At 35.6% G+C, this 12,197-nt stretch overlaps 1 protein-coding gene across 2 annotated transcripts in view; it reads right to left on the bottom strand.

The window, feature by feature from the left end:
- nrg3b (neuregulin 3b) overlaps positions 1 to 12,197 on the bottom strand; it is a 455,978-nt gene that overhangs the window by 222,382 nt on the left and 221,399 nt on the right. The window contains exon 2 of one of the 2 annotated variants that reach the window (XM_030122143.1): positions 3,885 to 4,020. In XM_030122143.1, coding sequence (XP_029978003.1) covers positions 3,885 to 4,020 — 136 coding nt within the window. The remainder of the gene's footprint in view (positions 1 to 3,884; positions 4,021 to 12,197) is intronic. The other variant, XM_030122146.1, reaches the window with a different exon arrangement.

The raw sequence follows: 12,197 nt of genomic DNA, 5'->3' as shown, positions 1-12,197 counted from the left end.
TTCGTTGGACTATAAGGGATTATCCAAAAAAAAGGAGCTACTTTATATTGAAATAAATGTTGGAACGGCAATCAATTAATGTTCGCTCTCTGACGGGACATTACTGTGTTTTGACCAGTCAGTAAATAGTTTGGGTCTTTATGGGTTAAATATTATGGTGAACTAATAATCATACAGGGCTTCTAATGCAATCTGATGGGCCGTCAAAAGGCAAAAGAAATGTCCTCAAATGTACCTTAAAAAATGTAATCTAGTTACATGATAGCGTGTTGTTGTGGCTGCACAGTGATGGTACATTTATCAGGTTTATCTAGATTTATCCTGTAAGTCAAGGTTTGAGTTACTGAGTGAAACAAAAGAAGGAAAAAGACGACATAATGCTTACTTGTAGAAACTGACTATAATATTCATAACTGTTTTTATTGGTGTAATCACATGAAAATAACATCTGCTGTGTTTTTGTTACTTTAGAATAAGTGGTTTATATTTACAGACCAAGTGAGTCCCATTCACAGAGTGTGCCTTGTCTCTACAGTAGCACAGAACAGACTTCTTCTTCTTCTTTTTAATGTTGTAGCAGGTGGCATCCAGCATTAATGTTTGAGTGTGGACCAGAGTTAATATCCACTTTACTAAAAAGCCCTAAAAAGCCCTGAGTGGATAAAACAAACACTGACACAGATTCATTGTCATATGATAAACATCACACACTGGACCTTAAAAATAAAGAGGTAATTTCTGCTAAATCCAGTACATAAATAGTTTGAAATTTCATAAGACCGAGATGATGATTTAACCCTTTATCGGGCAAGTGACTATTTTTGGTAATTTCTGCACACATTATAAGACAGTGACAGTAACAGTTGCAGTGAGGACAGTGAGTCAACAATCTCAGGTCCAATGTGGTCTCCAGGGTCTGTAAGGTCCACCTGTGCATCAACAGTGAGTGGACCTGCTTTGTTAGGTACCATGAAGTAATGGTACTAATGTAAGGAATGATGTTCAAAGGGATAATGTGGATGTGGACAGGGGTCTGAAACAGCACTAATGTTGGTCTAATGTTCTAAAATACATGTTCCTTTCACTTACATGTGTTTTTTTGTGTGTATTTTTTATATATACAGGGTGGGGAAGCAAAATTTACAATGAACATTTAGTTGTTTTTTCTCAGCAGGCACTACGTCAATTGTTTTGAAACCAAACATATATTGATGTCATAATCATACCTAACACTATTATCCATACCTTTTCAGAAACTTTTGCCCATATGAGTAATCAGGAAAGCAAACGTCAAAGAGTGTGTGATTTGCTGAATGCACTCGTCACACCAAAGGAGATTTCAAAAATAGTTGGAGTGTCCATAAAGACTGTTTATAATGGAAAGAAGAGAATGACTATGAGCAAAACTATTACGAGAAAGTCTGGAAGATACTATTAAAGAAGAATGGGAGAAGTTGTCACCCGAATATTTGAGGAACACTTGCGCAAGTTTCAGGAAGCGTGTGAAGGCAGTTATTGAGAAAGAAGGAGGACACATAGAATAAAAACATTTTCTATTATGTACATTTTCTCGTGGCACATAAATTCTCATGACTTTCAATAAACTAATTGGTCATACACTGTCTTTCAATCCCTGCCTCAAAATATTGTAAATTTTGCTTCCCCACCCTGTACATACACTACAAACAAAAAGTTAAGGATATTTCTTTTTTTCACCATTTTTGCCATTTGTAAATACAACTACCGTACTTTCCAGACTATAAGCCGCTACTTTTTTCTCATTTTGAACCCTGCGGCTTATACAGTAATGCAGCTCGAGTATAGATTTATACGGGCTAACAGCCAGCAGGGGGTGCTCTAGCCGGAAGTGCAAAAGTGAGACAGTCAGGTGGAAGAGGTGATGCGAAGAGGAGAAGTTTTAATCTTAACTCATTTTGCATGTCATGCACAAACCCTCATCATGGAAAACACACGAAGAAATGCATATTTTGCAGCTTTTAAGTTAAAAGCAATCGATGTGTCTGTCTAAGAAGGAAATAGAGCTGCTGCACAGAAGTGCCACTGAGCAACAACGGAGGAGAGACTGAGAAGGTGTGTGATGGAGCCTTTCTGAGGATGTTCAACTCCGACACTGAAGAAGACGACTGCAGTGGTTTCAATGAGCAGAAGGAAGATGAAGGTAGAGATCAATGACTTTTCTGGGTTTTTTAACCAGCCTGTTCCTGCCGTTTTACTGCCGTGTTAGAGGCACTGTTTGGAAAAAAGCAGTGAAGGTATGGAAATAAATATTTAAATAATCTTTCTGTTTACCATCTTTCTGTGTAAATATCTCATGTCACAATATGGACACCTGCGGCTTATAGTCAGGTGCGACTTAAAGTCAGCCATGGCTTATAGTCAGGTACGGCTTATAGCACGGAAAGTACAGTATGTCTGGTCATTAAAAAAATGTGTTTCAATTCAATTCACACATAAAAAAGTAAAAAGCGCTGTGCAAGAATCCTAACTGAAAAAAAACAGCCCCAAAATTAAAAATATCTCTAACTTTTTGTTTGTAGTTCTTTTTTCTTGGATTTTTTTTTTTGCCACTTACAAGTAAGGAACCAAATATGGTAACTTCATTGACCTTGATTTTCCACATAACAATTAAAAAAATGTGAAAAATTTCACAAAAGTAATATAGTTTTCTTATGTCCTCCGATAACATATCCAGGTTTAAATTTGGAATTTCAGAGTATTTCTCTGAGTGAGGGAATAAAGAACCGGTTCTTTTTGAGAACCAGTTCCCAGTAGCTCAGTTCCTTGGAATTGTTTCCCTACTTATCTATTCTGTCTTCGTTGTGCATGCCTGATGACATCACACGCGTGCTGCATTGTTTTGGTTTAGAATCTAGCAAACATGGCGTCGAGGCAGAAACGCTCCAAAGTATGTTTATATTTCACACTAAAAAGATGACACCAGGGCCACTTGGAACACTGACAAAGCTTCTATCTCTTCAAAGGGGGGAAATCCCTCCAATATGCTCAAACATTTGTCCACACAGCATGCGATTCATTTGCAGGAATGTCACATGTTTGATAGACTACTTAGCGACACTTGTGAATTTAGCAGCAGAGTAAACACCAGGGCGTCTTCCGGGCCCGGTTCTGGGGGTGGGGTGGGGGCACAAATAAAAGTTTCCGAAGGTAGGGAAAAGGAAAATGAGGTGGACAACAGCAGGAGACATAGAGGAATTAGTAAAGAGTCTTAAGTTTCACTTTCACTTTGTACAGTCGTATGGTGTGACCCCCTGAACCAGGTCATCTGTTATTATTATTTGTGCATACTGTATATGTTATATTTTCAGTGTGGAGATGGAAATATAAAAGACAGTTAATGGAAAGATCTTTTTAATTCCCCTCACCTAACGAGAATCAATAAGGGAACTGATAAGGAATCGAATCGATAAGCAAAATCAATAATGGAATTGGAATCGTTAAATTCTTACCCATTCCCGTTTCTACCTATAAAGGGTTAAAGTCGTGTCAAATCAAACTAAAGACTGGTGGCTCCTAGTCAGCTTCGTAGTAGATGTACGTGGAAACATTTCTTCCCATTTTCTTGATTTGATGGACTGCCCAGTTCAGCTGCATCCGTTGTAGTGAAAGCATTACTGATTCCCTTGGTAAGTGTTTTGGGTGATTCCACATTTTTGAGTGCCTCTTTTGAAACGTTCCTCATGTTTGGTCACTCTAAACACATAGACTATGAGGCTAAAAGCTCAAGTGGCTCGGATGAAAATGACATCAAGGTCGGCGTTTGAGAGAGAAGGGCAAACGGAGGAAACGTCGATGCTGAGGAAGAAACCAAATGCCTGACACACACAAAGCATCATCGCACTCACCTGCAGTGTCTGTGAACCGCAGCCACAGTTTCAATTATGGAGCACTCGCCCTCATTTAGACAAAAAGCCAGGTCCTTGTCTTCCACACATGGCTTGAAGACCTCTGAGCGTACACTGGGAAGCGTTGGAGCCACTGCTGGAGACAAAAGATGCAGAGAGAAGAAAAGGAAATAGATTTAGGTGATGTCATACAAATAAATAAAAATAAAAAAAAGGTAGCAGGTATGACTATCAGCTTCGTAGTGCACTGGGTTTGTGTTATATTTGCTGATTCTAATAGATGTTTCTGAGCCGTCTGAATTTTTAACAGTTCCTTAATGAATTCCTTGCGGCGCCGCTTCAGTAAACACAGTTAGGAAACACAGAAATAAATACAAGAGCTAAAGGAAGTCAGACGGTAATATGTTAGCAGTACAACGCAGAGAAACAGCCTCAGTGATGTGCCTTCACTTCTCTTCTTCTACTCTGACCCTGGATCAGCCCTGCAATGCAGCTCCTCCACCCTGTGAAATATGCACAGCTGTCAGGCGTGTGGCCACAGCGACGTATAAATATTGTGCGCTAGCATGTGCAGTCACACGCTAATGTATGCAGACATTCTATCAAAATCCTTCATGCACAAGTACACACACGTGTTGGCTGGTACACAAACAGTGACACTGAAATTATCACCACAGCTCATTCATTCCATCATGTACTCAAGCATTGAAAATTGGATTGACTGGTATTACGCTCAATATTTTGCCAATACAATTGGATTACACATTTGATTGTACTTTCATCCATTTATATTAAATGTGCAAACACATCACTTAAACACACAAACAAATGCACCACAGTCAGACTCTATATGACTGTTAGTCTGTGCATACAGGGGTTGGACAAAATAATGGAAACACCTTCACCTCAAGATGATAATGCCCCAATCCATACAGCTAGAATTGTTAAAGAATGGCATGAGGAACATTCTAATGAAGTTGAGCATCTCGTATGGCCGGCACAGTCCCCAGACCTCAACATTATTGAGCATTTACGGTCAGTTTTAGAGATTCAAGTAAGACGTCGATTTCCACCGCCATCGTCTCTAAAAGAGTTGGAGGGTATTCTAACTGAAGATTGGCTTAAAATTCCTTTGGAAACAATTCACAAGTTGTATGAATCAATACCTCGGAGAATTGAGGCTGTAATTGCCGCAAAAAGCGGACCTACACCATATTAAATTATATTTTGTTGATTTTTTAAGGTGTTTCCATTATTTTGTCCAACCCCTGTATATCCATCTTTTGTCGACGGCCACATCTTTTTGCTTTTTTTTTTGATGATGAAATTCTTTATTCAGTCACACAATAACCAGTGTCAACAACAGCACTTCACACATTACAAATATTACCAACAGGTTAATGACTGAAAAGGCACAGGCAGAAGCAAAATGCTTATATTAATGCCTATCCTACATAACATATTCAACTACCCAGCATCCAATATAGGAAAAAGAAAAAGACAAAAAAAACAAACAAAAAAAAACAGTGTATCCAAGCCAACAAACAAGCGAAACCTAAAAAGGTGAAAATAAACCAGAGAAATAGAAAACTTAACCACCAAATTAATGGTAATTTAATGTAGACTCAAAAATAAATAATTAACCTATTACTTATTAGAGCTTAACAATTGTATCCTTCAAAAATTGCTTTACGTACCATTTTTTTTTAAATATCAAAAATGGGCTACACATTTCTTAAATCCATGCCGGCCTCATTCCATAATTTAACTCCAACAACAGATATACATCTTCTTTTTGTCTCTTTTTTTTAGCTTTTTGTACAACAAATTTACAAACATCTCGCAAATCATATTTAGACTCATGTGTTGAGAAGAACCTTTGTACACAGACAGGGAGGAACTTTAATTTGGCTTTATACATTATTTGCATTATTTTATAGTAAACCAAATCATTAAATTTCATAATATGGGATTTCATAAACAGTTTATTAGTATGTTCATAGTAACCGGCCTTATTAATAATACATATTGCTTGTTTTTGTAGAAGGACTATAGTATTTACATTTTTTTTATATGTCAAGCCCCACACGCCCACACAATATGACATATAAGGAAGTATAAGTGAACAATGAATTATATGTAGTGCCTTGTGATTGAGTATATTTCTGGACTTATACGATTGATTGCCATTGATTTTGCAATCTTTCCTTTTATATATCTAATATGTGGTTTCCATGTTAATTTGTGATCAATAACAACCCCTAAAAATTTTATATCAAACACTCTTTCAATTTCAGCATCGCATATTTTTAATGTAATATCCCCTTCAATTTCTTTTCGATTCCCAAAAACCATAAATTTAGTTTTGTTTTTTTTTTTATGTTAAGTGACAATCTATTGACATCAAACCAACTTTTAAGAATTTCTAAATCCCTTTCAACCGTGGACAAAAGTTCCTTTAGATTTTTCCCAGTGCCGTACATATTTGTATCATCCACAAAAATAATACATTTTAATGATTCAGTGACATTACAAATATCATTAATATAGAGCAGAAAAAGTTTTGGACCAATCACCGATCCTTGGGGTATGCCACAGGTGACCTTCCTGTATTGTGACATAGTGTTGTTAATTTGAACATATTGCTATCTATTTTCCAAGTAACTTTTCAGCCAGGAATAAGCCATGCCTCTTATCCCATACTTCCCCAGTTTTCTCAATAATATGCTGTGATCTATTGTATCAAATGCCTTCTGTAAATCAATATATACAGGGTGGGGAAGCAAAATTTACAATATTTTGAGGCAGGGATTGAAAGACAGTGTATGACCAATTAGTTTATTGAAAGTCATGAGAATTTATTTGCCACAAGAAAATTGACATAATAGAAAAATTTTTTATTCTATGTGTCCTCCTTCTTTCTCAATAACTGCCTTCACACGCTTCCTGAAACTTGCGCAAGCGTTCCTCAAATATTCGGGTGACAACTTCTCCCATTCTTCTTTAATAGTATCTTTAAGAAAGTCGACATTGCTGTGTGATGTTCTATTGGTAGCATGTTCTAAAACGCCCCAAACAGCAGAATCCAGAGGGTTTAGATCTGGGCTAGAAGGCGGCCATAAACATGATTCCCAAAAATTGCTAAAGTTGGATTTGTTCCTGTTGTCAACAAGTGTTTTGGTGTTCTTGTGTAAGATTTGAACTTCAAATCATATTTTACTGCATTTCTAACGGTCTTGTTGTCTACCTCAAGTTCACTTGCCATTTTTCTCATGGATTTGGTTGGATCCTTTAGGGTTTTGGATTTGAGAGCTTTAATAAAAGCTTTGGTACGTTTTTTGTTGCTTCCTCCACTTCCAGACTTTCTCGTAATAGTTTTGCTCATAGTCATTCTCTTCTTTCCATTATAAACAGTCTTTATGGACACTCCAACTATTTTTAAAATCTCCTTTGGTGTGACGAGTGCATTCAGCAAATCACACACTCTTTGACGTTTGCTTTCCTGATTACTCATATGGGCAAAAGTTTCTGAAAAGGTATGGATAATAGTGTTAGGTATGATTATGACATCAATATATGTTTGGTTTCAAAACAATTGACGTAGTGCCTGCTGAGAAAAAACAACTAAATGTTCATTGTAAATTTTGCTTCCCCACCCTGTATACCAACTGAATATTCCTCCTTTTCATTTGCCTTTGCTATTTCTTCTACCATCTCTTTTGTTGGCGTTTTTCAACAAAGGCTCTAGTGACCGCTCATATTTGGCTGGAAATAAAAACGCGGTAATCCATTTGTTGTGCCCAAGTGTCCAGTTCAATCTGTGTTTTGTTTATGGCCATTGATCGATAAATCTGGGGCTCCTGATGTAAGGCCCAAGAGATGATGAGAGATCAGAGGAAACACAAAAAAGATATGTGGTACCCCCGAGGCCCAGCCCGACTCTACTCTGTCAGAGTAAAAACTTCAGAAAGCATGTACTAGAAGTGGCTCCGATGATATTTTCAGATTTGTTTTTTTTTTTTTTTTTTTTTTTTTGAGTTGTCGTTTTAAGTTAAAGTATATGAGGATGCATTATGAAGTACAAAAGGGGATTGGATTCACTGGGGTGTCTGTTGTGTATCTTGCTTTTGATTGCTACTTAGAATAATTTTTAGATCAGTTCTAATTCATCCGCCCCAGGAGTGAGGTGAATATGAAAGTAGGCCTTGAACCTAAGATGACATTTTTATTCACAAGGCTTTAAAAGACACTGGATTACATCTTGTATTATTAATTCCACAAATTCCCAGAGTGAAATGTTCAAAAGGTTATCTATTCCAAGTTGCAACTTTAATAATAGAAAATAGAACACAACGTACCCCTGTGGTATGCACGCCCCTAGCAATAATTGTCATGCCTCTTTTTTTTAACAGCAGCAGTGACCACATGTGAAAAAATACCATGTTTGATACAAAAAGACAACACTGTTATGTTGGGTCAGGGGTTCAGATGTAACACAAGGCTTGTCTGACAAAAGAAAAAACACATATTTGGTGCTTGAAGTCTAACCGTGATACATTTACAGAAGAAAAGCCAAGGTCATCCAGATACCAAACACCTTTTTAGCTCCTGCATCAGTCAAGTCATCTTATCTGTACTGGAGTATTTAAAAAACACCAGTTTAGTGTATTTTAACCCATAAAGACTCAGTGCTACTTTTGTGACTGTTCCCAAATGATTTTTTTCTCAATATTTAACCATTTTTAAGTGATTTATCACTATTTATTATAATATTATCCACTGTATTTGGCATTTTTCAATGTAAATCATGTATTTTCCTATATCTAATTCACTGATCATGTAGATGTTCATGAAAACTTCAAAGGTTATTATATCAGAAACAGAAAAAAACAAGTGGTTCCAGGCACAACAAACCCTGCCCCTCACACATATTTTGTCCATTATAAGTAAATGGGAAGATTTAAAAAAATTCATAAAAAACTTTGAACTTTGACCTACTGTTCCCAAAATGTAATGAGATCTATTCTGGGTCACTGGCAATCTATAAAGTCAATTTGGAATGAATTAAAACCAATAGTTTTGCTACAGACATGTGAAATTTTGCCCATTATATGTAAATGGGGGAAAAAACAAAATTTTAAAAATTTATTTAAAAAATGTAAAGTTTTTTTTTTTTTAATTAATTGTTATTATTATTATTATTATTATTATTATTATTATTATTATTATTATTATTATTATTATTATTTTATTTATTTATTTTTTTTATTTATTTATTTTTTATTTTTTTGCACAAAGTCTTTTTTATTGGTATTTATGCAGGGACTCTACAGAATTGTGTTTCAGACATGAATTAATACAAACAAGAACAGTCCCCACCCCCCACTTCCCACCCATGTTCCAACATAACCCCACCCCTAACAAAAAAATAATAAATAAAAATAATTTAAATAAATAAATAAATAAAGTTTGACCTACTTTTTCCAAAATGTAATGACATCTATTTTGTGTCACTGGTAATCAATAAACCAAACTTGGAATGAATTCATGTAAAAGTTTTGCTGCTACAGACATTTGAAATTTCCTCCATTATAAGTAAATGGGGGAAAAAAGATTTAAAAATTGATAGAAATTTTTTACTTTAACCTACCTTTCCCAAAATGTAATGAGAACCATTTTGTGTCACTGTTAATCTATTAACCAAATTTTTTATGAATTCACCCAATAGTTTTGCTGCTATACACATTTGAAATTTCACCCATTATAAGTAAATGAGGAAAAAATATTTTTTAAAAATTCATTAAAAAGTATAACTTTAACCTACTTTTCCCAAAATGTAATCAGATCTATTCTGGGTCACTGGCAATCTATAAACCCAATGTGGTATGAATCCAACCAATAGTTTTGCTGCTAGAGTGTTAACAATCAAGCAAACCGAACCAAAAAGAATGAAGAAAAAGTGATCTTTTCAGCAAAGATATCAATAACTGAATGTAAAAACAAGTGTCTCCATTAGGGGTGTTAGAAAATATCGGTTCTGCAATATATTGCGATATTTCATTTCACAATACTGTATCGATATTAAAAAGTACCGTATCGATATTTTTAAGTATTTATTCAAATGCAGATATGGTGGAGGTTCATTTTTGTTTTTCTTTGTTGTTTATATCTTATTTATTATTATTTAACAGTGTTTTATTAAATAATGTTATTTGAAGTATCCTAAAAGCACTTTTTACTGTCTGAGAGGCAGACGGTAGTTCCTTTGGAAACTAGGAGAATTAGAAAAATGTTGTGATATAGCATTAGATCCTGCTCTGAAATAAAAATGTGTTTAGTATTTGTACATATTTCTGGTGTCATTCAATCCTTCCAGGAAATAATCATTAAAAAAAAAGAAACAAACAAAAAAAAAAATTGGCTTTTTAAACAGTATCATGATATATCGTGATATATCGTATCGTGATCATAATATTGTGATTTGTATCGTATCACCAGATTCTTACCGATATACAGCCCTGGTCTCCATCCACTGTCATTGATCCAACTCAATGGGTTTTACTGGTGAATCAATGCTGTAGAACAGGGGTGTCAAACTCATTTTCCTCCGGGGGCCACATTCAGCCCAATTTAATCTGAAGTGGGCCGGACCAGTAAAATAATAGCATGATAGCCAATAAATAACGACAACTCCAAATTGTTTTAGTGCAAAAAATAACATTCAATTATGCCAATATTTACATTTACAAACTATCTAAACAAAAAGGATGTGAATAACCTGAAAAAAAAAAGAAATTTGTGAAGAAATATAAGGACAATTTTATCAATATTGTGCTTCGACTTATCATTTATACATATGCACAAAACATTTATTAAGAGGCAGAAAACTGTTAAAATTGCACTTAATTTTCTTCATTTTGTTCAAGTTATTCACGTTATTGTTAAAGGATAGTTTAACGTAAACATTTTCATAATTTAATGTTTTTTGCACTAAATCAAAGAGAAAAAAATGAAGTTGTCATTATTTTAGGTTATTATGATATTATTTTTTGAGTTTGATGCCCTCACTTGCACTTTGCAAATTCATCCCAAGGGCCGGATTGGAACCTTTGGCGGGCCGGATTTGGCCCCCAGGCCGCATGTTTGACACCTATGCTGTAGAAGATGATGGTATTTCCATGTTCGGAACGACCAAATGGGTCATATCTGATTATAATTTTACACTAAAAAACTGCATTTTTCCTCATTTCTTTGCATGTATCGATAGGATTAATGGATCAACAGGTATCAGTAGATGCTTTTGGTCGCCGGTGGCTGTTTGGGTCTTTATGGGTTAAACCAGTGCAGACGGTGCTGATCTGCTGTTAGCGTATACTTCTCTGTATGCGAGTTGCACCGAACATCATGTCATCTGTCACATGTTGTCGACAGAGCATAGTATAGGATGTGAGCTGGAGAAGGTCACCGTGGTAGCAATGACACAGCAATTTGGAATCAATGATGATATATGATGATGTCGCCATATATATATAGGCAGCAATGCTCTGGAAAAAAAAAAAAAATCCACTTGAATTCAAAGATAAATTATAGTAGAACCGTTTACGTACTGGATCCTCCTGTCAAGCCTGAACTAACAGTTTCACACACGATGATAGGGAAATTACGCTACTATTATCGTGGAGCTTCAAAAGTAAAAACGGATTTCTGCACTTGCTGATATTTTCTCTCTGTGGCTTTTTGAGTTTGCAGCATAGTATCTTTGTAGGCGATAATTCATTTGACCTACAAAACATGCGAAAGTGATTGCACACATTTCAGCACAGTCTCTATTATGTGCCAAAAGTGTTTGGTCTTCAAACTGTCATTACACAAAATAAAGGTGTTGCTATTTTTCACTGTGAGCGAGGTCTACAAACAAACAGCCTCTACTGATTACCTCTCAAAAATCTGCAAAAAAAAAATAAAATAAAATAAAAAAAAAACCTCTCACAAGCATTAAAGGATTACCACCACTCTTTTAGCCCTGTTGGCCACATGAAGGAACAAGTCATCTTTGGATGTGTTTGGCCTTGAGCAATACAGCCTGTCAATTTCTTATGGGTTTCCTTTTCATCACTGTGACAGGCAAGAAATAGTAAAATATCAGCACCGTGGCATGCACAAGTTGGGCACATTCTGAACCAGCTTGTCAAACAGGATCCTGCTGATTCGCTCCAGCCTTTAAAAACACAACAGTCAAGAAATGTAGACTATTAGAGCAAAACGGTGATCATTTATTATCATTATATCATTAGAATTTATTACCCACCCCCC

This window comes from Sphaeramia orbicularis, chromosome 19, assembly GCF_902148855.1.
Source record: "Sphaeramia orbicularis chromosome 19, fSphaOr1.1, whole genome shotgun sequence".
In the NCBI taxonomy this organism is placed as follows: domain Eukaryota; kingdom Metazoa; phylum Chordata; class Actinopteri; order Kurtiformes; family Apogonidae; genus Sphaeramia; species Sphaeramia orbicularis.
This window is presented reverse-complemented; position numbering and strand designations above follow the sequence as displayed.